The sequence below is a fragment of the Syzygium oleosum genome, unplaced genomic scaffold, assembly GCF_021117445.2.
Source record: "Syzygium oleosum isolate NSW1041296 unplaced genomic scaffold, Sole_v2.1 Sole_v2.29, whole genome shotgun sequence".
Lineage (NCBI taxonomy): Eukaryota > Viridiplantae > Streptophyta > Magnoliopsida > Myrtales > Myrtaceae > Syzygium > Syzygium oleosum.
In genome coordinates this window covers 1,075,208-1,102,823 of record NW_026607513.1, presented here as the reverse complement: position 1 = coordinate 1,102,823, position 27,616 = coordinate 1,075,208, and the positions used below count along the sequence as shown (strand labels likewise).

The 27,616-nt window shown below is 40.6% G+C and overlaps 2 protein-coding genes and 3 pseudogenes across 2 annotated transcripts; 2 read left to right on the top strand and 3 right to left on the bottom strand.

Moving 5' to 3' along the window:
* LOC115665928 (cysteine-rich receptor-like protein kinase 26) lies at nt 1-3,806 on the bottom strand (annotated as a pseudogene).
* Nucleotides 3,807-14,215: 10,409 nt separating this feature from the next.
* LOC130135247 (cysteine-rich receptor-like protein kinase 10) lies at nt 14,216-15,317 on the bottom strand (the record flags this gene model as incomplete). The annotated part of the gene is made up of 3 exons (XM_056303895.1): nt 14,216-14,651; nt 14,780-14,930; nt 15,067-15,317. Coding segments are annotated over 3 exons (738 nt in total), but the record flags the coding sequence as incomplete, so codon positions are not given.
* A 1,072-nt stretch (nt 15,318-16,389) lies between these two features.
* On the bottom strand, nt 16,390-17,129 carry LOC130135197 (cysteine-rich receptor-like protein kinase 8). Its single transcript, XM_056303744.1, has 3 exons — nt 17,041-17,129; nt 16,828-16,904; nt 16,390-16,628 (listed from the first exon to the last, which is right to left on the bottom strand). Exons 1-3 carry the CDS (start codon nt 17,127-17,129, stop codon nt 16,390-16,392), a joined length of 405 nt encoding a protein of 134 aa, XP_056159719.1.
* Nucleotides 17,130-17,686: 557 nt separating this feature from the next.
* Nucleotides 17,687-18,459, top strand: LOC115667301 (cysteine-rich repeat secretory protein 38-like; annotated as a pseudogene).
* Nucleotides 18,460-18,908: 449 nt separating this feature from the next.
* Nucleotides 18,909-20,858, top strand: LOC115667300 (cysteine-rich repeat secretory protein 38-like; annotated as a pseudogene).
* Nucleotides 20,859-27,616: the final 6,758 nt, after the last annotated feature.

The following is a 27,616-nucleotide window of genomic DNA, read 5'->3' as shown; positions in this document are numbered from 1 at the left end:
AATTTAACACAATGGAACAGAAGAAGCACACATGTCTAGGCTCTAATATGTGATCATCGAGGGTATAACTCAGTGATGGAAGCCTCGTTCACTGATTCTTGGATTTGTCTGTTTCTGGATTGATCCGAATGAGTTGCTGTCCCCCGCAACGCTGTGTCAGATTCAGGGATACTGTGCATAATGAATGCAGGTCGTGATGGTACTGGCATGGTGGTGGAGTAACTATTGAGCATCAAAACCACTGCACCCATGGTTGGTCTCTCGGCCTCGATTTCTTGAACACACAACAATCCAACATGAATGCACCTCAACTTTTCGGTCCTCGAACCATTGGCCAAATTAGGATCTATGAGATTTGAGGGGGTCCCTTCCCTCCAACTGCTCCATGCCTGCAATGAATCACAAACGCAAACTCGGTATGGTAAAAATAGTTGCTCGACTTATTCAAGTTAGGGTCCACCACTCTTTTCCAGTGATTCTTTGGGGGAAGGAGAGTGATTGAAGGATATTTTCTTACATAGCTAAGAAGGTCCTCCGTGGTATCCCCGTTGCAGAAGCGGCTACTTTTTTTACCACTTACAATCTCTAGTAGCAACACCCCAAAACTAAAGACATCTTACTTGACTGAGAACGATCCATGCATCACATACTCTAGAGCCATGTACCCACTACATCACAGGAATAATGAGCACTTTCAACACAATTCCAATAATTATGCCGTGCCTTATCTGCAATCTGTTCAGATTATATGGAGAGTAGTATAGGAATTAACCGGATTTATTTAAGATATTCTGCTATCCGTTACTTCCTAAGTGCCGACAATCTTGCTTGTGGCGTTTTGAGTTTGATCCACCATAAATAGCCTTCTTGTACCAAAATCTGAAATTTTGGGGGTCATCTCTGCCTCTAGCAAAATATTGCTCGCTTTAAGATCCCGATGAATGATTCGGAGTCGAGAATCCTCATGAAGCTAAAGAAGCCCACGAGCAATGCCTCCTATTATCTTTCGATGCCTTTCGCAATCCAGCTACCTATGCCTAATGGGATCTGCATAGCATATTCGCGATAGGTTATAGCTGATGGAACTAATGCAAGGTGGCTTTCTAAATGCAAATTAGCAAAATGCACTTCAATAACTCTTGAATCGGATGATGCTGGAACAGAATTGCATGACCATACCATATATAAAGTGGTCCAGGCTTGAGTTTGGTACGAATTCATATATAAGATGCCTTTCTCTTCCCACCAGGCAAAAACCTAAGAGCCTAACCAAATTCCGGTGTTGAAGCCTTGCAACCAAGAGGACCTCGTTCTTAAATTCTTGATCACCTTGTCCCAAATCTGCAAACAGCCTTTTTACTGCTACAACTTTTCCATCGGCCAATGTTCCCTGAAAAAGAATGCGAAAGGCAGCCATATACATGTGAATGTTTCAAATTCTCTCGTTATTTTAGGAATAAACAATTTGTAGTGATTAGCTTGTAAACTGTGCCAAATCCACCTTGTCCCAGCTTATTTGCGTCAGAGAAGTCATTTGTTGCCGCTCTAATGGTATTCAAGTCGTACTGCAGGGATTTTGCAGTTCTGATTTCATCTACAGGTAAAGCTACAAAGTGGAAAATCCAAAGTTGCTTATTGTATAATTCCACATTATCAGTACGCTAGATTTAACAGTTAAGAGTAAATCATTCTTACTTAACAGTAAATCCATTCAAAGAAAATTTTGTCCTCTGGGTGAAGGTAGCAAATAAAAGGTTTTCCAGATCAATCAAGGAACTTTGATATCTATAGCCCACATTGAATCTGTCCTCGTTTTAATCAGAAATCACCGACCTCTGAATTTGTGAAATGTTACTGGCTTTTGCACATGAAGACTGAACCTATTGGCTGCTAATCTATTTCACATAGGTTGTATTCACCCAGTATTTTATGAAAATCAGTTACGCGAAAGTAATCAGAACTTACGTTCAAATTTTTTCTCCAATCTTCTGGACCTCAAACTGATGCATAATATTCCAGCAATTAAAAGAGATAATCCAACAGCTGGGATTGTGATAATGAGGGCAATACGACCGAAGTTAGTATCCTTTCCTGAAAAAGGAAGAGCTCTTATGTTAGACAAGAAACTCACAGAGGGCAGCGTGTAGACCCAATAACCAAAAATAGTTTTTACGAGGGGTTGCACATTTGAAGCGGTCCTTGGTGTTATTCTATCAGTTTTCCGATGAAATTACTTTAGACAGTGATACTTAAACTGAAAGAAAGAAAGACTCATGATGCATCAGAAATCTCATTAATTTCTCGTCTGCTAGTTATTTCATGCTTATATCTCATTCAAGAGGAAACATAAGTGTCTCAGGAACTTATTACACTCCGAATCAAAAGTTGAATTACATCATGCTTTAAAATCCACTTAATGTGACCATACTCAGAGAGGAGCAGGGGAAGGAGGGGAAGGAGACTTACAACCCCTAGTCTCTTGTTCCTAGGAGGAGCTCAATGAAGTTAAACTTGCCCAAACTTATTATTATGTTTGTCCTACAGACAATTGAAAACACAAATAGAATGCTCTGGCATAGGTAACTGAACATTAAAAGGAAGTACCTTTAGTGGATGTGTTATTCGTTGAAGTCGGTGTAGGAGAAACTGGCGACTGTGGTGCTAGTGGTGGTGATGGTGGTGGCTCATAAGCCGAAGGATCAAAAAAGGGGTATACTTCAAACCTAAGATTGCAACTGGGAGTAATAACCCTCCCTCCTTGTTTCTGATTACAACACCGAGGAATTTGTCCGATAATGCTCACCAAACAATCGTCGCAATGTTGCTGCGACAAGTCTGGAGTGCACTGCACAAATCCAAACAGAGTTTGGAAGTTTGGAGCCATCGCGTTCCCCGCGGCAAATTTCCTCGTCGAATTGCCATTTGCAGCTCGGTCTCTCAAACCATCCGTCAGATTTCTCAGATCCTAGAAAACAGAACCAAAACTATAAGCTACTGTCAGGACAAGAAAACAAGAATCAGTACTTCGTCATGACCCAAACCGTAAAATCCTACTCAATCTTTAATGCAATATGAATTGTTAGCTGCTACCCAAGAATGATACCTAAAACCAAATGCTCCCGTGAGCTCATAATACCCTGAAAAGCTATGTGCCAATCCCAATGGCTTACCGGAAACACAAAGTTCAAGAATTCAAGGAGCATGCCCTCTGCTTTCATGGAACAACAACTGATTCATGCAAGTCCTTTTCAATGAAACATGTTGATCATAAGCATGTGAGAATTAGCTTCCAGTTCTTGAACCTGATTGAACTGATCGACGTTGCCGGTGACGTTGTAGGTAGGCGAACCGTCCACGACCCCGAAAATGGATTGGTTCGAGTACCGGAGCATGCAGTAGTCGTACCAGAGGATCGCCTCCTTCTGCACCGGGCACTGGCGGGCGATCTCGGCAGCGGCATCGTTCAGGCAGCTCTGGCAGTCGGCGGCCCTGACGTCGCCCCCGGCAGAGGGCGATGGCGTTGACGGTGTCGGGGCTCCGGCCGGCGGAGAGGTTGTAGAATCCCTAGTCGGCGTCGTTCGCGTTTGCGGCGGCGGCCGCGGAGGCAAGGAGGGCGCTGAGGCTGGCCGCGTAGGTGCCGTTGGCGGTGAAGTTGCCGGTGCTCCCGCCGGCGACGAACAGAGGGTCGGCGCCGTGGACGGAGGCGGTGAGTGCGAGGAGCGGGAGGACGACGGCGACGGCGACGACGGAACGCGGCGGAGCGACCATCGGAAAGCTCGTCGGAGTGTTCCAGTTCCGTCGGAGAGAGAGAGAGAGAGCGGGGGGGGTTGTGATTCGGTGCGGAAAGCCACACGGCTTTGAAACCGATTAGCACTGACCGTTGACATCTGACCGTTGACTCCGACTGGCAAAGAGAAAGCCCGAAATGACAGGGGAAATTACTATTCTGACACTACGACGATTGCGACGGGAGTCCATATTGGATATCAAAGAGAGAGAATCGTACGCGTTCTTCTTGTTTGCATCCGTTGGGGTCAATTCTTTGCGCTTCCTAGAAGATTAGACATCGAAAATTCCGAAACCCGATCGGATTAGGACTGTGTTTGTTTCGCGAGAAAAATTTGACAAATAGAGGTCGCACAGAAGAAATAAAAGGAATAGAATGTGGCTCCGACGTTATGTCAGAAGGTCCAATCTGAAAACAGGTGAAGGAAGAACATACATATATAAAGAGTATGTAAATCTCATAAACAAGCAGGGTGAGAGACTATAACACAAGTACCTTCCATACTGTCCTCAAAAAGTACAAGTCGCACATAGCTCGGGTAAGTAGAAATCCAATAATCTATCGAGATAAGATCCTGAGTGATGGTACTCTGTAAAGGTAATGTTATGTATGCTCAACAACTCATATTTTCAATATGTTATTCAAAACTAGGAATCAATCCCTCGTTTCTCTTCTTCCTTGGCAAGTTGCGAGGAATTGAATACCATGATTGCCAGACAATTGAAATTGTTTGCTTCGAAAAATGGCAGGAGTGTCCAATTTCATGACCAAACACTTTGAATTTTTCGCCTGGCACGACCTCGACCGATGAACCCCTTCTTTCTAGAAACAGCTCATCAGAGTGAGCAAGCAAGAGAGAAAGTAGTGTCAAAGCTAATTGCACAAGAAGGGCAAGGAAAACTTGTGTTTCTTCTTCCGCTCTCAGTTTCTATAAGTTGGTTTTGAAACTTGGTTTCCTTCTCTTGGTTTTGATCCTTCGAGCCATGCCATGCCATGCAAAACAAGAGGGTCTACTACGACAAGTTATGTATATGTGTGTGTGTGTCTTGATTAGGGTCAACTACACATCTCAATTTGGGTCTTATCCTCACATTTATGGACTTCTAATTAGCTTTTTTTCCATATTAGATTTAGCATATGCGAGTTTTCAGGGGGAGCAAGTCCAAGCGATCCGGTTTCGAGCCTTAGATGCCATTGTTATTTAAAGAATGTATCTGCTGCTATTGTCGGAGGCCCCTTGTCGGAATAAAAGGTGGTAAATCGATAAGACATCCTAAATATGTTACTCCAAAACATTAGAACATAAAAATTCAGGTTCGTTTCGTTAGTCTTTCCCTAGTTAAGGGAACACGTTGTCTTAAACATGGACAATTCAACACCATACCCTTCAATATACGAATCATGTCGCAAATTGTACTACAAATCAGTACTATTATAGCATAGGAACATAATACAGGCTGACGTATCTAATTAATAATCCTTGTGAGAATCTACCAAAAAAGTTCTAAATATATTGCAATTGTGTTAATTCAGTCATAAGCCTTTTTTTGCGCCAATTTAATCCTAAATATTTTTCACTTGTGTCAATTTAGTCTATCTGGCCAATTTTGGCTGACCAGCGCTAACATGGACGTCGGCTAGCACCGGCCGTCTAGCCGACGCAAATGTGCCAATTTTTTAAATATTTTTTTGAATATTTTTTATTATATTTTTATTTTTATTTTTATTTTTCCTTTTCTTCCCCATAGTGGCCAGCGAGGGCCGCAAAGCCCTTGCCGGCCATGGGTGAAGTCGGCCTCGCCCACGAATAGTGAGTAGGGGTGTGCAAAAGAATCGGGAACCGCCCGGAACCAGACCGGACCGGTCCGGAATCGGTGGTTCCTAAGGGAACTGGTCCGGTTCCCGGTTCCAATTTAATGGAACCGATGGGTACCAGTTCGGTTTCCAATTTCAAGTGTGGAATCGCCCACCCGCCCATCTAGATCGGGCCGGTAATATAATAATATATTATATATTTATTTAATTTTTATTTATAAAAAAAAAGAGAGAAATCCGAATACCCTAAACGCACGAGACATTCAATACTTGAAGTTCAAAGTTTGTATCAGTAGCAATTTTTAAGTGCCATTTAGTCTTTTGAATTAATTATCAGGATGGTGATCATCTTTTTCTTCAGGGAGTGCTGATGATCCTCATGCATGTGGTTATTTCGCAGATCATAGGGGACCATATGCGAGCAATTGTATATCTCATCTCGGACGGAGTGATCCCGTCGAACATAGGAAGAGGATATGTAGTTAGGCATCTTATTCGAAGGGTTGTACGTACTGGCAGGTTACTAGGAATAAAGGGGTGATGGCAGAGAAAATCTTGAAGGGGCATTTTTACCATGACTTCTACATCAAACCATTTTAGATGGAAGGCTCACTTGTCACTTGGACAAGAGAGAGAAATTGTGAAATCAAATGCCAAAGGACAATTCTGTACGCTGAAGATACATCATACACGTGCATTAAGGTCAAAGTGGAAGTAGCATACGCACCAACGGGCGGGGATTAGACCGACGTATTTTCTAATTTTTCCAGGAAACTTGGTGGGATTGGTTTCATGGACCCACCCGGAAACCAAACCGCCAGTCCGGTCCAGTTCCCGGGTGGGTCCATAGAACCAACGGGCAGTTTCCGGTTCCAATTTTTTGGAACCGGTCCTTAGTGGGCGGTTCCCAGTTTTAGGGTGGGAACCGTTGTCGCGACCTAAATTTCTCAGGCTAATGGATTATTAAGTTTAAGCTTAACTCGGGCCCTCCTAAGCCTTACCAATTCGCTACTTAGTGTTTAAGTTTTTAACATGCAAAAGTTTTCATGCTTGGAGTCGCCACTAATCTATTTGTAGTAGGTCAATTAAAAACTTAAATAAAACATAGGGAGATATGTTTTATTCCTACGAACCAGAGATTCGAAACTCGGGGACTTGATTATGCTAGATCTAGTCTAACGCCCTTTTGGTACCTTTTCTTTTCAAAAAAAAAATATTTATGCAGACAGTCTGGATCCATTTTATTACCTAATCACTAATATGTGAGGTGTTCATGCGGGTACACAAACCACCAATTTAACATCCAAGAAAACAATAAATAGATTGCAAGATTAGAAGAATGACGTACCTTAAAGCAACGCAAGCATCTGCATTGTTAGTGGAAAATCACACAGACAATTCTAATATGATTTCTAATTAACAAAGCAAGGCACTCAAGGTGTTCTTTAGGGTTTGCGCTTTATTAAAATGCAAACTAACATATATGCAATGATGTGCAAAAATTGACATGTAATTAATGCAGCCTAACTTGCGAACTATATGACATGCGACAACGTGACTTAATTCTAATGACGGAAAACAATGTGTTTTTTTTTATATTTTTCCAATGAAATTCGAAATTAAAAATACTTATTACCTGAGCATGCAATGTTTAATTGAAGAAACAAATTAATCTATTCTAGAGCAATATTTTTGGTATTTTTATTTAAATTCGAAATAAAAAAAAACTCTAATTAAGAATGCAATCTATCCTAATCTATCCTAAAGTAACTCATTCTTTTTGGGATTTTCATTGAAATTCGGAATCTAAAAATAACCTAAATAATCTATTAGGATTAGAATAACACCTAATTTAAACTAGGAAATAAATTATCTTAAGTCCTAATTTAAATTAAATAATTATCCTATCTTCTAGATATATTTAGGATCCCCTAAACATGCAAAACTTCTAATTGAAGTCCTAACTAGCATATTTTTTGGATTTTCTTTATTTAAAAGGAAAGCAAACAAACAAAGATAACAATTGCACTCAAACAATCCACGCAATCCGCAAGATTCTTCTTATCAAATTTGAATTAGGAAAAGAAATCAAACTAACGGTCATATCTATAGGGTTATAGATATCGATGGAAAGTTGATTGTTCGAATTTGGAAAGCGAATAAAATCTATTATCGTATCTGTCGCGACCTAAATTTTCTCAGGCTAATGGATTGTTAGGACTAAGCCTAACTCGGGCCCTCCCATAGGCCTACCAATTCGCAACTTAGGGTTTAAGTTTTTTAACATGCAAAAGTTTTCATGCTTGGAGTCGCCACTAATCTATTTGTGGTAGGTCGATTAGAAACCTAAATAAAACATAGGGAGATATGTTTTATTCCTACGAACCAGAGATTCTAAGCTCGGGGACTTGATTACACTAGATCTAGTCTAACGCCCTTTCGATACCTTTTCTTTTCAAAAAATGTTTATGCATGCAGTCTGGATCCATTTTAACTTAGTCACTAGCATGTGAGGTGATCATGCGGATGCGCAAACCACCAAAGTAACACCCAATAATCAAAACATTAAATAAATTGCAAGATTGGAAGAATTACTTACCTCGAAGTAGAGGTGGCCACGGTTCGGAACCGACGGTTCCGGTTCGTGGCCAAGTGTGAACCGGAACCGGTTCCGGGCCGGTTCCAATTTTTTTTTCTGTTTTTTTTCTTTTCCTTTTCCTTTTCTTTTTTTTTCTTCCTCCGTGGCCGGCCATAGCCGAGGCCGGCGCAGAGGTCGCCGGCCTCAGGCGAGGCCGAGCCTTGCCGGCGTCGGGCGAGGCCGGCCTCGCCCGGCCCGGGCGAGGCCGGCCTCGCCCGACGCCGGCAAGGCCGAGCCTCGCCCGGTTGCGGCGAGGCCGAGCCTCGCCGGGCGTCCGGGCGAGCCGAGCCTCGCCGGCGCCGGCGAGCCGGCCTCGCCTGCCCGCGAAGGCCGCCTCGCCTAACGCCGGCGAGGGCCCCTCGCCCGGCGCCGGCGACCTCCGCGCGGCCCGCCATGGCCGGTCGCAAAGGAAGAAAAAAAAATTAAAATATAAATTATAATTTTAAAAAACAGAAACAAGGAAAAAGACAAAAGAGAAAAAGGAAAAACAGAAAAGGAAAAGGAAAAGAAAAAGAAGAAAAACAGAAAAGGAAAAACAGAAATGAAAATAAAAAAAATACTATTCTTGTGATAGAACATTATTCAATATAAATTGTGATTAAAATGTAAATTGTACTCAAATTTGGGGACAAAAAGACAAGAGAGAAAGAGAGGGCTTCAACTTAATAAATTATCATTAAGCACATTACAATTCGTTACAACGATCTTAAAAAAAAAGGAGTACAATATATATACCCTAAAATTATCCCAAAACCTAAGCATTCCGTGCGCAGGGGACCAGAGGTCACATATCGTCGGATTATATTTCGGTTTCCCTAAGCTCACGTGGGCGTACCCGGTATGAGAAACAAGAGTTCCCGAAATATTTGCCAACTCCAATAGTTCTTTTACCCTCAATCGTCACTACCCGTTCCAAGTGCATCGATACCGGTAGCGGTAGTATCTCCGTCGTTAAAGAATTCGGATTCATTATTCCGATCTATCTCTTGTTGCCGGTATTGAGCCTTCGTCCAATCAGCAACACAAGCTTGCATCTCCACTGATTCTGGATCTAATCTTGAACGATGTTCGTTCAAAATATTACCTCCGGCACTGAATGCTTGTTCGACCGCAACTGTGGAACAAGGGGTTGAAAAAATCTGTTTTGCAATAAGAGAAAGGATTGGGTATTGGCTTGCGTGCCTCTTCCACCAATCCAAAATAAAAAAATCTGTACCACCTTCGGCTTCAGTAAACTCAAATAAAATGGTTAGATAACTCTCTAATTCAGAAATATTTCCTATTACTCCCTTTTGTTTTTTTTGTCTATGTAATAAAAGTTGGTACCCTCTACTAATTTTACCTGTATTGTCATTTTGTATCTCCGTAGATTGAGAAGATGTAATATCACCTAAATTATATTTAGTATAAAATTCATTATATAATTCTATTACTACGTTTTTAACCTCACGTACTATGGTTGTAACATTTGTCACATCATAATGTAAACATTGATAATACGCACGCAAAAAATCATTTAAGCCATCCAATTTGCAACGCGGATCAAAAACACAAGCAACTAAATAAATCATGGGAATTTCACTATAATAATGAAGCCATTTCATTTTCATTGCAACTATAGTATGTTGTAATTCAACATCATTTTCATATTCATCAAAAGTTCCGACTATATTAGTACACTCTACTAAAAATAAATGTGTAGTAGGATAATAAACACCAGACAAAGTATAAGTTGCATCATTAAAAACCTTTAAAAGATCTAAAAATTTTTGGCAAATATGCCACTCTTGTGGGTATAAATTAATCTGAGGTATATTATTAGAAATGAATGCACATAATAAATCTTTATATGCTAAAGATTCACTAAGCAAGTGGAAAGTAGAATTCCAACGAGTTGGAACATCTCTTGGAAATCTTTTTGGCTTTTTGCCATTTTCTCTACAAAATCTACCCCATTCTTTCATTTTTTGGGGATGTTTCCATAAAAATTGAATCGCCGTTTTTATTGGTTGAAGAAAAATATCAAGAGTTTTCAAACCATCTTGTACACATAAATTTAAAACATGACAAGCACATCTAATGTGAAAAAATTTTCCGCCAAAAGCGGGTTTACAAATATTTTTTAACTCGGCAATTGAAGCGGTATTTGCTGCGGCATTATCAAAACCAATTGAAAAAATTTTGTTAAGCAAATAATATTCTTCTAAAACTTGCCTAATTATTCTATAAATATTATTTGCCGTATGATGATCATCGAAAACTCTAAATGCAATAACTCTTTTTTGAATAGTCCACTCGTCATCTATCCAATGACATGTTATGCCCATGTAAGAATGATTTTGCCAATGATCACTCCAAATATCGCTACCTATATGCACGCATCCATTAAATTGCATAAAAAAGTTTTGTAAATCATTTTTTCCATTTTTGTAAAGATCTTTAATTACTCGTTTAATTGAATTTCTAGGAACACGTTTTGCTTGTGGAGCACATGCTTTTTGTACAAATTCATTAAAACCAAATCTTTCTCCAAAATTAAATGCTAAATGCTCAACGGAAATAAATTTGCCTAATTCTTCCTTATAAGTTTTTTCATTAAAACAAAATAAATGGGAAGTGTTAGGATTGACGTACCCGGAAATTTGTTGTTGCCCGATATCGATTCCCGTTTCGGTTGGATGTTTGCTCATAAGATGTCGTTTAAATGTTCTATATCCTTGTCCACCTGTATATTTATATATTTTTCCACAATATTTACAAATTATATCATACCTTTTTTGACCGATATCAAACCTTTCCATTTTCGTGAAGTGATTCCAAATGTCAGATGTAAATTCCCGTTCCGCTTCCTTTGTTGTAGATATTTCAGCAGGGGGATGAAAACTTTCTTGCGTCGGGACGCGCTCCACATCGCGAAAAATGTTGATTTCATCATCTTGAAAATCTGCATATTCACGAGGATCAAAAGAATGATGGGATTCCGTCGCGATATTCTTACCTTTGCCAGTTGGCACTCGACTTCCACTTGCCATTTTTCGAATGGATTGAGAGAATTGAGCGGATTAATTGGGAGAATTAAGAAAGAATTGCGTGGATTGAGAAAATTGAGAGAATTTCAGAGAATTTGAGAGAATTTCGAGTATTGAGAAAATTTGAGACTTGAGAGAAGAGAATTGGAGAGAATTTGAGAGAATTGTGTGTGTATTGTGAGAATTTGAGAGAATTTATAGGAAAAAAATAGAAGAAAATTTAGAATTAAAAATAAAAAACATAACCGTTGCAAAATTGCAACGGTTATGTGTTTTTTTTTTAATAAAAACGCCCGTTGGGGCGTAGCCGTTGCCCCAACGGGCTGCAAGGTGCAAGCCCGCAGCAGGGCCTGCACGTCTGCAGGCCCTGCTGCGGATAAATTTTTTTTTTTTTTTTTTTTTTGGGTTTGGCCGTTGCCTGGCAACGGGCTGCTGCTGCTGCAGCATGGCCTGCAATGCAGGCTGTGCTGCAGCCTGCCTGCAACTTTTTTTTTTTTTTTAAAAATTTTTGTTATTTATTTATTTTTTTCGCAGAACCGGCCCGGAACCGGCGGTTCCGGGCCGGTTCAAATTTTTCTGGAACCGGAACCGGGCCCGTATGCCACGGCCCGGTTCCGGTTCCGGTTCCGAACCGCGGGCCCGGGTTTGACCGGGCCGGTTCCGGTCCGGTTCCGGGCCAAAACCGGCCCGTGGCCACCTCTAAATAGTGGACGTAACAATAATTCGAATGACTAACATGTAAATTTGACTAAGTAGTAGTTTTTGGTTTTTTTGATCGGGTACTAAGTGGTAGTTTAAGAAGGAACAAATTGTGAATCCACTACCTTTTCTAAATCACGCACTTCACAAATTTCCGTTCACATTTAAGTATATGAATATGTCGGTCGCTATTCATCTTTTATTTGAACATTAGGTTTAAGTATTTGAAATCAGACTTTGACTGTAAAAGTAACAATCTCAAGCCCAATCTGCAAAAGGCTATGAAGTCTGACATTTGAACTTCTTCACAGAATTTCCAGGACACTTATTGAACAACTAATAATTAGAGAAATTTTGCAGTTTCGAAATGCTTTCTCGTGCTATGTAAAGTTTTGAAAATAGAAGTTATTCCATATAAAATATGCTTAATAAACTCGTTAACATGACTCTTAATATAATAATAAAGATATGTCTAGATCTCAATCGCCAAGAAAAGTTTATACTGGCGATGTTTCTAAGGATTCGTCTCATAATATTCTGTTCTCTTTCCTTTATATTGAGAAAAAAAGGCGGCGATTTTGATTCCTGAAATTTGCACCCGAAATTCCGTAAATTATCCGTTTTGTAAATGAAAGATATTATGGTAAACGAACCTAAATTATCATAAATCCCACCTTGCCTCTTCCACTCACCCAACAACAATTTCATCATATCTGTTGTCCTCTCTCTCTCTCTTTTCAATCATCGCCACTATTGTTTGACGAGTGTGAATGCCCTTTACACAAGTTGGGAGTAAGAAAGCAACAGCACTGGATGTTTTTATGAGCAAAGACTTTGACTGAACAAAATCTCTACAAAAACAAAAGGAGAGAAGAGAGGGAGAGGACGAGAGATGTTCAAGTGTCACGTCAGGAAAATAGAGCAAAGAAAGCAACAGCACTGGAAGATATCACGAGCAAAGTCTTTGACCGACCAAAATCTCTATAAAAATAAGGATTAATATAACGAAACACCTTAAACCTTTACGTATATGATAAATTTATCCTCAATTAATTTTCTTAAATTTTATTATCAAATTGCTAAGTTGAATTATGCGTGACAGTTGATGGGTGTACCGATTTAGGGTTTTATTCCTCATTTTGTCACAATTTTACCAGTTTGTGATTTTTTGTAGTATTAATCCAATTTAACGGAGGATAAATTTATCACAAGTATACCGGTTTAGGGTTTTTGGTGGTCAAAAAATTAGTTAGGGGTAAATTTATCACAGGTGTACCAGTTTAGGATTTTTTGTAGTAAAAAAATTAGTTTAGGATAAATTTATCATGTGTATTAATTTGGGATTTTCATGGTATTAACTCTAAAAACAAAAAGAGAAAAGAGAGTGAGAGGACGAGAGATGTTTATCTGTTATGTCAGGAAAATAGAGCAAACAAAGCATTAGCATTGGAAGATTTCACGAGCAAAGACTTTGACTGAACAAAATCTCTATAAAAATAAGGATTAATACCACGAAAAACTCTAAACTGATACACTTATGACAGTTTATCCTAAACTAATTTTATGACCACCAAAAATCGAACTAGTATATTTGTGACAAATTTACCCTTTGTTAAATTAGATTAATACAAAAAAATCACAAATTAGTACACTTGTGACAATCAAAGGGTAAAATCTTAAACAGGTACATCCGTCAACTGCTACGTGTCATTTAACTTAGTAATTTGATGGTAAAATTTAACGGAAATTAATGGAGAGTGAATTTGTCATGGATGTACCAATTTAGGGTTTTTAGTAGTCAAAAAATTAATTTTGGGTAAATTTATCACAGGTATATCAGTTTGGGATTTTTCATGATATTAACCCTAAAAGCAAAGTGAGAGAAGAGAGAGAAAGGACGAGAGATGTTCAACTGTCGGCTCATAGAAATCCTTGTCACGTGAAATTTGCATATCTACTTGTGCAATTTCTACTTTTTTTTTTTGGTTAGAATACTTTTTTTTTTATTTTTTGTCAAAGTTAGAATACTTTAGTTTGATAGGTGCTGGCATTGCTCAGTCTTGACATCAAAATCAATAAGTATATCGATACAACCAATTAATAAGCTATTTTCTTTTGCGTCAATCTAAATAGAATTTGAACTAAAGAGTATATCATGCGATTCTATTCATATATTTATAATTGCAAGGAAATATTTTACGTACGTATTGACATTTGCATCTTATCCAATATTCGACGCATTGATATCACCCCGTAGTTGACTCGTGGGAAGTTTTGTATACATAAAGAAAATGAATTTAACACAATGGAACAGAAGAAGCACACATGTCTAGGCTCCAATATGTGATCATCGAGGGTATAACTCAGTGATGGAAGCCTCGTTCACTGATTCTTGGATTTGTCTGTTTTCGGATTGATCCGAATGAGTTGCCGTCTCCCGCGACGCTATGTCAAATTCAGAGATACTGTGCATAATGAATGCAGGTCGTGATGGTACTGGCATGGTGGTGGAGTAACTATTGAGCATCAAAACCACCGCACCCATGGTTGGTCTCTCGGCCTCAATTTCTTGAACACACAGCAATCCAACATGAATGCACCTCAACATTTCGGTCCTCGAACCATTGGCCAGGTTAGGATCTATGAGATTTGAGGGGGTCCCTTCCCTCCAACTCCTCCATGCCTGCAATGAATCACAAACGCAAACTCAGTATGGTAAAAACAATTACTCGACTCATTCAAGTTCGAGTCCACCAATCTTTTCCGGTAATTCTTTGGGGGAAGGAGAGTGATTGAAAGATATTTTCTTACATAGATAAGAAGGTCCTCTGTGGTATCCCCATTGCAGAAGCGGCTACTTTTTTGACCACTAATAATCTCTAGTAGCAACACCCCAAAACTAAAGACATCTGACTTGACTGAGAACAATCCATGCATTGCATACTCTAGAGCCATGTACCCACTGCATCACAAAAATAATGAGCACTTTCAACACACTTCCATTTAATATGATGTGCCTTTATATCTGCTAGCTATTCAGATTATATGGAGAAGAGCACAGGAAATTTATTTTAAGATATTCTGCTACCATTACTTACTAAGTGCCAACAACCCTGCTTGTGGCGCCTTGAGTTTGATCCACCACAAATAGCCTTGCTGTACCAAAATCTGAAATTTTAGGGGTCATCTCCGCGTCAAGCAAAATATTGCTCGCTTTAAGATCCCGATGAATGATTCGAAGTTGAGAATCCTCGTGAAGATAAAGAAGCCCACGAGCAATGCCTCCTATTATCTTTTGACGCCTTTCCCAATCCAGCTGCCTACGCCTAACAGGATCTGCATAGCATATTGTAATTAAACAAAATTATATGTAAATTACTAGACATTTAATTTCATGCACAAAACATTCACTAAATTGCATGATAGGGCAAAATTGGAAATTAACATGGCTAAAGGCAAAATAGTAATTCAGTGGCCAAGGGCAAAATAGGAATTTCACGTAATGTGCACGACCCCTGCACGCTACCTACACGCACAACTCAAATGCTCCCCAATCAATGCCATCCAATCGGGAAACAATCCATGCATTGCATACTCTGGAGCCATGTACCCACTGCATCACAAAAATAATGAGCACTTTCAACACACTTCCATTTAATATGATGTGCATTTATATCTGCTAGCTATTCAGATTATATGGAGAAGAGCACAGGAAATTTATTTTAAGATATTCTGCTACCATTACTTACTAAGTGCCAATAGCCCTGCTTGTGGCGCCTTGAGTTTGATCCACCACAAATAGCCTTGCTGTACCAAAATCTAAAATTTTAGGGGTCATCTCCGCGTCAAGCAAAATATTGCTCGCTTTAAGATCCCGATGAATGATTCGAAGTTGAGAATCCTCGTGAAGATAAAGAAGCCCACGAGCAATGCCTCCTATTATCTTTTGACGCCTTTCCCAATCCAGCTGCCTACGCCGAACAGGATCTGCATAGCATATTGTAATTAAAAAAAATTACATGTAAATTACTAGACATTTAATTTCATGCACAAAACATTCACTAAATTGCATGATAGGGCAAAATTGGAAATTAACATGGCTAAAGGCAAAATAGTAATTCAGTGGCCAAGGGCAAAATAGGAATTTCACGTAAAGTGCACGACCCCTGCACGCTACCTACACGCTACCTGCACGCTACCTACGCGCACAACTCAAATGCTCCCTAATCAATGCCATCCAATCGGGAAACAATTCATGCATTGCATACTCTGGAGTCATGCACCCACTGCATCACAAAAATAATGAACACTTTCAACACACTTCCATTTAATATGATGTGCCTTTATATCTGCTAGCTATTCAAATTATATGGAGAAGAGCACAGGAAATTTATTTTAAGATATTCTGCTACTATTACTTACTAAGTGCCAACAGCCCTGCTTGTGACGCCTTGAGTTTGATCCACCACAAATAGCCTTGCTGTACCAAAATCTGAAATTTTAGGGGTCATCTCCACGTCAAGCAAAATATTACTCGCTTTAAGATCCCGATGAATGATTCGAAGTTGAGAATCCTCGTGAAGATAAAGAAGCCCACGAGCAATGCCTCCTATTATCTTTCGACGCCTTTCCCAATCCAGCTGCCTACGCCTAACAGGATCTGCATAGCATATTGTAATTTAAGAAATTATATGTAAATCACTAGACATTTAATTTCATGCACAAAACATTCACTAAATTGCATGATAGGGCAAAATTGGAAATTAACATGGCCAAAGGAAAAATAGTAATTCAGTGGCCAAGGGCAAAATAGGAATTTCACGTAATGTGCACGACCCTTGCACGCTACCTGCACGCACAACTCAAATGCTCCCCAATCAATGCCGTCCATTCGGGAAACAATCCATGCATTGCATACTCTAGAGCCATGTACCCACTGCATCACAAAAATAATGAGCACTTTCAACACACTTCCATTTAATATGATGTGCCTTTATATCTGCTAGCTATTCAGATTATATGGAGAAGAGCACAGGAAATTTATTTTAAGATATTCTGCTACCATTACTTACTAAGTGCCAACAACCCTGCTTGTGGCGCCTTGAGTTTGATCCACCACAAATAGCCTTGCTGTACCAAAATCTGAAATTTTAGAGGTCATCTCCGCGTCAAGCAAAATATTGCTCGCTTTAAGATCCCGATGAATGATTCGAAGTTGAGAATCCTCGTGAAGATAAAGAAGCCCACGAGCAATGCCTCCTATTATCTTTTGACGCCTTTCCCAATCCAGCTGCCTACACCTAACAGGATCTGCATAGCATATTGTAATTAAAAAAATTATATGTAAATCACTAGACATTTAATTTCATGCAAAACATTCACTAAATTGCATGATAGGGCAAAATTGGAAATTAACATGGCCAAAGGTAAAATAGTAATTCAGTGGCCAAGGGCAAAATAGGAATTTCACGTAATGTGCACGACCCCTGCACGCTACCTGCACGCACAACTCAAATGCTCCCCAATCAATGCCGTCCAATCGGGAAACGATCATATGGTGTGACAAGTGTATATGCCAACTTCTTTGAAGAAATACTTTTACGAAGTATGGAGGATTCTATGCACAGGACGAGCTTGAAGGAGAGAAGAGCACACAATGGATTCCAAAACGAAAGCAGTGAGGTGCATATCATTTCCAATGAATCTGTGTGGTAAGAAATGACTTCGCTGAAGAAATCTATGCCTTTTGTTGTTGTCGTCGCGTTTGTGCTCATCGAATTCAAACCCATCACTGGCCAACGAACCTACAATTACCATGTCTGTTCAAGCTCCTCCAATGACACAGCAAACTCTAATTTCAGTTCCAATCTTGCCTCACTTTTAGATTCTTTATCCTTTGAAGCATCCCTTAACCATAGCTTCTACAAGAACAGCTCCAGCGGCATCTTTAGCTCTTCCTCTGCCGGGGAGATGTTCCGAGCAGCCCCCGCCAGTCCTGCATCGAGAATGCGACTCAGACGCTCCCCAATCGATGCCCGTCCAACCAGGAAGCGATCATATGGTACAACGAGTGCATGCTGCACTACTCGAATGCCGACTTCTTTGGAGTAATGGCGACATACCCGAGGGTCTTCATGTGGAATGTCCAAAACAACACATCGCCCAATGAACCTGATGTCAACGCTCTAGCTTTGATATACAATCTTGTGGCTAATGTTCCATATACTACTACGATGTATGGAGTGCTTGAATCCGACGAAGGTGATAGTTCACAGCAAAGATATGGACTTGGGCAGTGTAGTAGAGACATCAACAGTACTCAGTGCATCGCTTGTTTGGCTCAGCTGACAGAGGATATCAAGCAGTGCTGTGAAGGGAAAAGGGGTTGGCGAATTCTGAGCCAAAGAATTTTTATTATATTAGTATGGTTAATTACAATCAATGTCTATTTTCAATATATGATCCAAAGGTTCTTAGTATATATAATTTAAGATAATCAAAGATGTTGTAGCTAATCACAATCTCTAATTAAAAAAAATTATATGTAAATCACTAGACATTTAATTTCATGCACAAAACATTCACTAAATTGCATGATAGGGCAAAACTGGAAATTAACATGGCCAAAGGCAAAATAGTAATTCAGTGGCCAAGAGCAAAATAGGAATTTCACGTAATGTGCACGACCCCTGCACGCTACCTGCACGTGTTGTACAACTCAAACGCTCCCCAATCAATGCCGTCCAATCGGGAAATAATCATATGGTGTGACAAGTGTATGCCGCACTACTCGGATGCCAACTTCTTTGAAGAAATACTTTTACGAAGCATGGAGGATTCTGTGCACAGGACGAGCTTGAAGGAGAGAAGAGCACACAATGGATTCCAAAACGAAAGCAGTGAGGTGCATATCATTTCCAATGAATCTGTGTGGTAAGAAATGACTTCGCTGAAGAAATCTATGCCCTTTGTTGTTGTCGTCGCGTTTGTGCTCATCGAATTCAAACCCATCACTGGCCAACAAACCTACAATTACCATGTCTATTCAAGCTCCTCCAATGACACAACAAACTCTACTTTCAGTTCCAATCTTGCCTCACTTTTAGATTCTTTATCCTTTGAAGCATCCCTCAACCATAGCTTCTACAAGAACGGCTCCAGCGGCATCTTTGGCCTCTTCCTCTGCCAGGGCGATGTTTCGAGCAGCTCCTGCCAGTCCTGCATCAAGAATGCGACTCAAACGCTCCCCAATCGATGCCCGTCCAACCAGGAAGCGATCATATGGTACAACGAGTGCATGCTGCACTACTCGGATGCCGACTTCTTTGGAGTATTGGCGACATACCCGAGGGTCTTCATGTGGAATGTCCAAAACAACACATCGCCCAATGAACCTGATGTCAACGCTCTAGCTTTGATATACAATCTTGTGGCTAATATTCCATATACTACTACGATGTATGGAGTGCTTGAATCCGACGGAGGTGATGGCTCACAGCAAAGATATGGACTTGTGCAGTGTAGTAGAGACATCAACAGTACTCAGTGTAGCGCTTGTTTGGCTCAGCTGACAGAGAATATCAAGCAGTGCTGTGAAGGGAAAAGGGGTTGGCGAATTCTGAGCCCGAGCTATAATCTCCGATATGAGGATTACCTTTTCTATTAGCAGCAAGTGGCTTCACTTCAACCGGTTCCAAGTGCGACACCGCCTTCATCTACAAATAAAGGTCAATACTCGGAAATGCATATGCGATGTAAAGCAGGCTCGTTCCTAGGACTAGAAAAGTATAAGATGATTTGGTGTACAAGTTATGAGTCATAGAATTAACCACTCTTGATGCTTAGAAAGTGTACGATTAGTCTAGTTTACGTATTCATGGACATTTGTTTACCCTTCCTCTGCCCTAACTGTAGGCTCTGATGTAAGATTCACTGAGTTTAAAGCAAAATTAGTTGTGTCCAACGAACGAGTTTAGGGAATGTCTTGCTAGGCAGAGGAGGAGTTTGTTATTTGCCCATGTAAAACCTTAGACAGGGTCAATGTCAGTAATTTGGTTTTCCGGATCTATGGTTGATTCAATTCTCTATATGGAAAATTCTGGTATCAACTGTTAGTAAATGTGTGCCTTTTGTTGCTATAAATTGTTTGTGTTGAACTCCAACCACAGCGGCTAGAGAATCACTTCCTTTAGGCTCACTTTCTGTCTTTCAAATTCATCCACAATTAGGACTATAGTCCCGTCAGTGTTAGCATTGTTTCTGATCCCCAGTTTGATGCGCTAATTGAAAGCAGGAAAGAGAGGAAAAAACACGACGAAGATTATAGCCATCACTCTGTCATTGATTTCAGCAGTGGCAGCACTTCTGGTGTCTTGTTACTTCTCATCCAGGCGTAGAAAGAGTCAGCAAGGAGGTTCATGTAATGGACAATCCATTAATGGGTAACACTAGTTTAGTCTTACTCTAACGCATAGTGATTATACAGATGGAGAAACAAGTGAAGAAATACTTTTACGAAGCATGGAGGATTCTGTGTACAGGACGACGTCAAGACACGACTCAAACGCTCCCCAATCAATACCCATCCAACCAGGAAACGATCATATGGTACGACGAGTGCATTTCGCACTACGCGAATGCCGACTTCTTTGGAGTGATGGCGACATACCCAAGGGTCTTCATGTGGAATGTCTAGAGCAACACATCGCCCAATGAACCGGATGTCAACACTATGGCTTTGATATACAATACTATGATGTATGGAGTGAATGAATCTGATGGAGGCGACGGCTCACAACAAAGATATGGACTTGTGCAGTGTAGTAGAGACATCAATAGTACTCAGTGCAGCTCTTGTTTGGCTCAGCCGACGGAGGATATTAAGCAGTGATGTGAAGGGAAAAGGGGTTGGCAAATTCTGAGGCCGAGCTGTAATCTCCGATCCGAGGATTACCTTTTCTATCAGCAATTGGCGGCTTCACCTCAACCGGTTCCGAGTGCGACCCCACCTTCATCTGCAGATAAAGGTCAATGCTCATAAAAGCTTATACAATGTAAAGCAGGCTCGTTCCTAGGACTGGAAAACTACAAGATGATTTGGTGCACAAGCTATGAGTCATAGAACTAACCAATCTTGATGTTTAGAAAGTGCACAATTAGTCTTGTTCACGTGGTCATGGACATTCGTTAACTCTTCCTCTGCCCTAACTTTGTTTGCGTGGTCATTGTGTTTAAAGCAGAATTATTTTTATCTATGGAACGAGTTCAGGACATGTCATGCTAGGCAAAGGAGAAGTTTGTTATTGGCCCATGTAAAACCTTAGACTGGATCAACATCAGTAATTTGGTTTTCCGGATTTATGGTAGATTCAATTCTGGTCACTATGTGCCCGGATATATGAAAATTTCAGGTATCAACTGTTAGTAAATGTGTGCCTTTCGTCGCTGTAAATTTGTTTGTGCTGAACTCCAATAATAGTGGCTAGAGAATCACTTCCTTTAGGCTCACTCCGTGTTGTTCAAATTCATCCGCAATTAGGACTGTAGATCCGAATTTAGGCCTACTATGTCGATGGTCATCCTCATGGTCAGGAGTGAATCGGACCTTCCTCACCCAAAATCGCCTCCCTTCTCTATAGGAAGATCTTTCATGTCAGAGCAAATCTTCCACCGGCACAAGCATCGGATGCCTCTCTTTTGATAAATCTTCTGCAAGTACATCTAACTAATCATTGCTAATCTTGCAACAACCTTCTACGGACGAAGTCTTCCTAGAACTTCAGTGTCACTTCGCCGAAAAGGCCATTATTTCGATATATAACAAAATTTTGTGTGCTAAAGTCAATGAGATTTAATTTTTCCAATCTTATTTACATGTATATTCACCTCCTCGATCTAATATGACGGGCCGGATTTTCTTAGCTGAATTTCATGTGACATATAGGTCCATCAAATGAGTGGGTCGGATTAAGTTTGGGTTGGGTCGAATATGGTCCCACCCATATTGACTCATATAACCCATTTTCACTCAATGCAATTTTTATGACCTATACCCGACCCGTACTCGACCCGTACTCGACCTGACCCGTATTACCAAAACACATTAATATTCTAGGAAAACTTATGCCGACCCATTTAACTTATTTTAAGCTTTTCACATGTATATGTTTTATGGATAAAAACTTCACATCATGTTAAGCAATAAAAAGTTAGTAAATAAAATAAAAAATGTAAAAAACCTATAAATTGAAATATGTTTTAATTTTTGGATAATGCGATCAATCATGCATCCAGGGAAACGTATGTTTTATTTTTGGATAAATCCGACGTGAAAATTATAATTATGCCTTTACCCAAAAAAAAATTATAATTATGCGTAAAAACCGGTAAAGAGAAACAAAGTCAAAAATGAGAAGTTACAATGACATTCCTTTTTTTTCCTTAAAAAAAAACAAGGAAAAACCGAACAAACACAAAGGCTCCGTTCGTTTGGCGGAAAATATTCTCCTTTTGGAAAATATTTTCCCGGAAGTCATTTTCTTGGAAAATGTTTTCCCGGAACATAAATTTCCGGTGTTCGGCGACCAATATGAAAAAGTTTCAATAAATATTTTTCACCGGCGACCGGTGGCGGCGGCCTGCCGCAGCCCGGCGGCAGCCCGCGGCGGCAGCGGCGGGTGGCAGCGGTGGCGGCCGGCCGGCGGCCGACGGGCGGTGGCGGCAGCCGGCGGCGCACTGGCCAGCAGCCGGCAGGCCGGCAGCCGAGCGGCTAGCATGTGCGCAGCAGCGAGGCAGCGACCCGGCGGCCCAGCCGCGGCACTGATGGCGGGCGGTCGGCGGCCTGGCAGCGGAGGGCGGGCGGCGACCGGCGGCCAACGGTGGTGACCGGCGATCAACTTCCTCTCCTACGGAAAACATTTTCCCTCCCATGGGCAATTTTGCCTTCAATTTGGGGAAAATGATTTCCTCTTTAACTCCGTCGTTTGGCGGAAAATATTCTCCTTTTGGAAAATATTTTCCCAAGTCATTTTCCCGGAAAATGTTTTCCTGAACATAATTTTTCGGTTCGCGACCAATATGAAAAAGTTTCGGAAAATATTTTTCCGCGACGATCGTGCAAGGCGTCCGGTGGCCGGCGACCGGCGGCATGGCCAGCCGCGGCTGCGCAGCCGCGCGGCAGCGCGGCCCAGCGACCTTAGTGAAGAAGAAGAAGAAGAAGAAGCTCAGGAAAATGATTTCCGCTTTTGAAGAAGCGGAAGTCATTTTCCGTAAACTTAGGCTATTTTGTGAGGGGGGAAGGAAAATATTTTCCCGCGGAAAACGTTTTCCGCCCCCCGAACATCGGAAAACCCGGAGAATATTTTCCGGGACAATATTTTCTGCCAAACGAACGGAGCCAAAATGTTGTCGGTACACCTCCCTCTCTCTCTCTCTCTCTCTCATCTCTCTCTCCTTCCATGTAAATCTCCATCTTCAATCTTCTTCAGCTGCTCACTCTCCTCTCCCTCTCTCTCTCTTGCTTTCTTCTTGTTCAAGGCAACGGCCAATGGCTCTCTCGGCGACGTCAGTCCATTTCTAGATCCTGAAGCTCCTCTCTTCCTCACTCGAGTCCGGATCTTCCGCGTCGCTCTGGTCACCCCCGATCCCGAATCACGCCCTCACTCGGGTTGGGATCTTCGGCGGCGGCGGCCACTTCTACTCGCGGAAGCGTTGGAGCCCCACCGCGTCCTCGAGGAGGTTACCACCCAGTCGAGCGGTCGTCGGCTCGGTCCGAGTCGACCCACCAGTCGTCGTCGTCCTCGAATAGCGACATCGTTCGATTGGGGACGGCGTCTCGCGGCGGCGGCGGCGGCGGCGAGTGCAACCAGGAGACGATCGGAGGCGGAGGGACGGAAGAAGCGGAGAGGGGGCGGCGAGATTCGAGGGCGAGAGAGAGGCGAGGAGCGGTGGTGCTGCTGCTTCGTCTACAGAAGGGGAAAGAGAAGAGAGTAAGTTTGGGTTGAAAGTGGGTTTATTACTTAACCCCACTGAAGCCCATATTTTTTGGCCTTTCTCTTTCTTTAGAACCCATTATTTTGACCCATACTATAAGTTTAAGCTGACCCATTTTCATAAATATGAGTTAAACTATAGATTTATGATCAATTTTGATAGCCATAGTGACATAACATACGAGTCTAAATGGTAATCAGTGAGGTCGCAGCTTTACCATACTTCTCGAATACGAAGCGGGTCCAGCACACGATACAACAAAGGATTAAGACAAAATGAGCATATAGAAAGTGCCTGTCATAAAGTAAGAGACGAGGCAGACCAGAAATGACAATGACCCTTTTGGACATGTGGTCCAATCTCGTGCTCCCAAACCTTAGCCTCATGCAAAAGTATAATTCGAAGCACTTGGGGAAAAAAAGGTAGGAATGCGCCGGAAGTTGTGTAGGTTTTGCTTTTCATGTAAAGGTCCTTGGTCTCGATCATTTCCCAAAGAAAGGAGTTTCCGCAAAATCTCAAAAATCTAATCTTCGAAGGGACACAGTAGCAATTGAGCTATGCGAGAGAAAACCTCACCTATCGATGGCAAAATTTCTGTAACTTTTGTGTGAATTACGACCATTTAGATAAGAATTACGACAAAATACATGTAATTAGATCACACCCGGTGACGAATGGGGGATCGATCCCCAGTGGACCATAGAAGGTCCCAAAAAAGAATAATTTCACATGTTCTAGCGACGGAGTGAAAAGTGGTGGGGAAAAGGGTTTAAAATGTGTACGGAAAGAGAAAAATTTATCAATATTGTAGTGACTTAGAGAAAGTGAAATTAAATATTTTGGTACAAAAGAGGCTTAAGTACAAATTGAGAATTTGAGGAAAGTACGAGATCACTTGATAGATATCTTGACTATTTAAATTATGGTTTGGTGCATTCTATAAGAAAACCTATTGATGGCTCATTTTTTACAAGTGTTCGGTTTTTTGTGGAACTTTCTGAAGTTTGTCCTTTTTGAAAAGGACAATCATTTGATTTGGTTTTGCATAGTGTATATATATAATACATAGTATAGGTATTTATTGAATAAGTTACATTGTATTTTTTTTTGTAAGGTTTTTTAAATTTTTTTTTTGGGTAAGTTACAGTGGAGAAAATCAATTGTGATTTACTTAATCTAGTAGGATAAGTCCAGATAAATTATTTCACTGTTTCTCGCGGAGTCTTACTTATCCACCATAGCTTTCAAATCGTTGTTAAAGTTAGGGGACAAAACTGAGGTCGTGCTTCCAATTATAGTATAAGGTCATGTCATCAAGACAAAAAGATAATGACCAAATTATCTTCTTCTTTTTTAATGAGACATCAAATGTAAAGGATGTTCAGCGTGTGGAGTGTCGTTAACCATTACAATTTGAAACAAAAAATATAATACCTTGTTTTGAATCCAAAGTGTATATGCCTCATTCATTTGCCATAAAGAAAAAAAAAACCCCACACTCATAGACGCGCATTTTTTAAGTCTTATTTTGATATATTTGTTTAGAACATGAACACAGATTTGTGAGACAATTAATTTAAAATGACCCGTATACATTTTAAAAATAGTTATTGCTGGTCCTTGGGCCTAGATTTTGCTCAGGTAAACTTAAAAAACCGTCAGAAAAAAGCCAACATGAATTTTATCTTTCTGGGACCGAACTGACTTATAATATCTCTCTCCCTAAAATATGAATTTTAAGATAAGAACCATATCATCCTCCTCAAGTGAGCAACCCCTGTGTGGCAGTCGCTCTTACCAATACACTATACGGGTGAGCAAAATAACCAGACCGGACCAAAATGGCCGATTATGGGCGGTCCCGTAGGAGCCAATCCGGTTCCTAGTTCCAGTAACTTGAAATCAATCAGTATCAGTCTAATTTCCGGTTCCAAGTGTGGACTCATCCATCCGGACCACCCTGATCGGATCGATATATATGTCATGTCACAAAGGAATCCATGCGTATTTCGTGCACTGAATCGCGGGAATGCCTTCTATGATTATTTAAAAACTTCATCATCTTTTGTCTTTATTGTCCCAGCTGATCTTTTAGTTCTGCCTACAAATTTGTCCTAAAAGCATCCCGTTAATTACACTTATAAGAAGTTAAACCAGATAAATCCCATCTACGCTGAAGAAAGTCAAAATGTTGCTTTATTAAACCTTAATATGATGCTAGCATAAGAATTGAGCAAACTATATAATTACAAACGCTTCAACATTTACCAGTTTCGGTTGCAAGTAAGAGATCTTCCGTTGTTTTTGTTTTGTTAAAAACTTCAGCAACTAATAGATGCTGCTAAACAAAATGATGATCATTTATGTGGTCGTGTTTCTTGAAAACTCTTAGGACAATATGATGATTACTATGTAATGGCCGATTCCATGGACCCACCCAGGAACCGAATGAACCGGTGTCCGGTCCCCGAGTAGGTAGGGAACTAGTGGACTGTTCCCGGTTCCCAGTTTATGAAACCAATCCTTCGTGGTGTCCCCAATTCTAGGCCCCTACTACACAATCCTCTCTCTCTAGATTTAAGAAGAACCGTCGCATTTTTCAGTCAATTGGACAAGTTAGATTTATCAAGAAAAAAACCATTACATGGAGTGAAAAAGGCAGAACTTTCAAGGTTTCCAAGATGTTTTATACAAAAAGGAAGATAAAAATAATCAAAGGATCCCAAAATGAAAAGCTCATCAGTTCACTACTTGTGATGGGTGATGATATGACTCTTGCGTACTTGACAGCATCAACATAAGCCACTCCCTAGTCACCTTCCTCCATGCTAATGCCCCCAAGCAATGGCGACCACTACGTCACTTCCCGACCCATGCTCTCTCTGTCTCTCAAAAACAACTAGATGTTTGTAGAATATACCTCTCTCTCTCTCTCTCTCTCTCTCTCTCTCTCTCTCTCTCTCTCTCTCTCTCTCTCTTTTGGTGCATAATACTTGACCAAAAAAAAAAATTAGGTGCGTAATTGACATCGGAGCGCTACATCAGCATCAGGTGTGCAAATAAGAATGTAACACCAATATCCAGATTGTCTAAGCAAGCATTTTTTCCATCCAACTCCATACTTTGCGTGGAGCTTTATAAGAGAAGGATTATAAAAACTACATGGACCCTTTTGCAAGAAAAAAGAAGAAAAATAATTTTGGTTTTCAAGCAAAAACACAAAAACTGCTGGTGTGATACTTAAGGGTGAGTAATGGTCGAGGTTCAATTTGGGAACCGGCATTGCCAACCCGATTCTATGCTGGTTCCAACGATAACTAGGTAGGTTCTAGGGTTTGAAACCTAGGAACCGACCATGTTCGGTTCGACCCCTATATCAATCTTGAACCCATGCTTTTTGTTTAGAAATGGAACCGGCTAGGTCGATTCCCGAGAAAAATCGATCCTGAATAAATTTTGAACCGGTGAGAATACTTTTGAAAAATAATTGTTCCATTAAAAAAAGTTAACAACTCAAATAAGGAAAAAGACTTCCAAAGACAAAATTTCAACTCAAAATGAAAAAAAAATAGTTATTTTAACGTTAATGTACCGAAACTTAAGAAAATGGAGAACAAGCAACAGATGGTTCGGTTCCAAGTTAGTTTTAGAGTAGAT

What these genes read in the sequence shown, in the direction of transcription:
- LOC130135197 (XM_056303744.1), bottom strand. Translation starts at nt 17,129, where the DNA reads ATGACCTCTAAAATTTCAGATTTTGGTACAGCAAGGCTATTTGTGGTG. An exon ending in AGCAGGGTTGTTGGCACTTA is followed by an intron (nt 16,905 to 17,040) that starts GTAAGTAATGGT and finishes TTTGTGATGCAG; the next exon opens with TGGGTACATGGCTCTAGAGT. An exon ending in GATTGGGGAGCATTTGAGTT is followed by an intron (nt 16,629 to 16,827) that starts GTGCGTGCAGGT and finishes TATGCTATGCAG; the next exon opens with ATCCTGTTAGGCGTAGGCAG.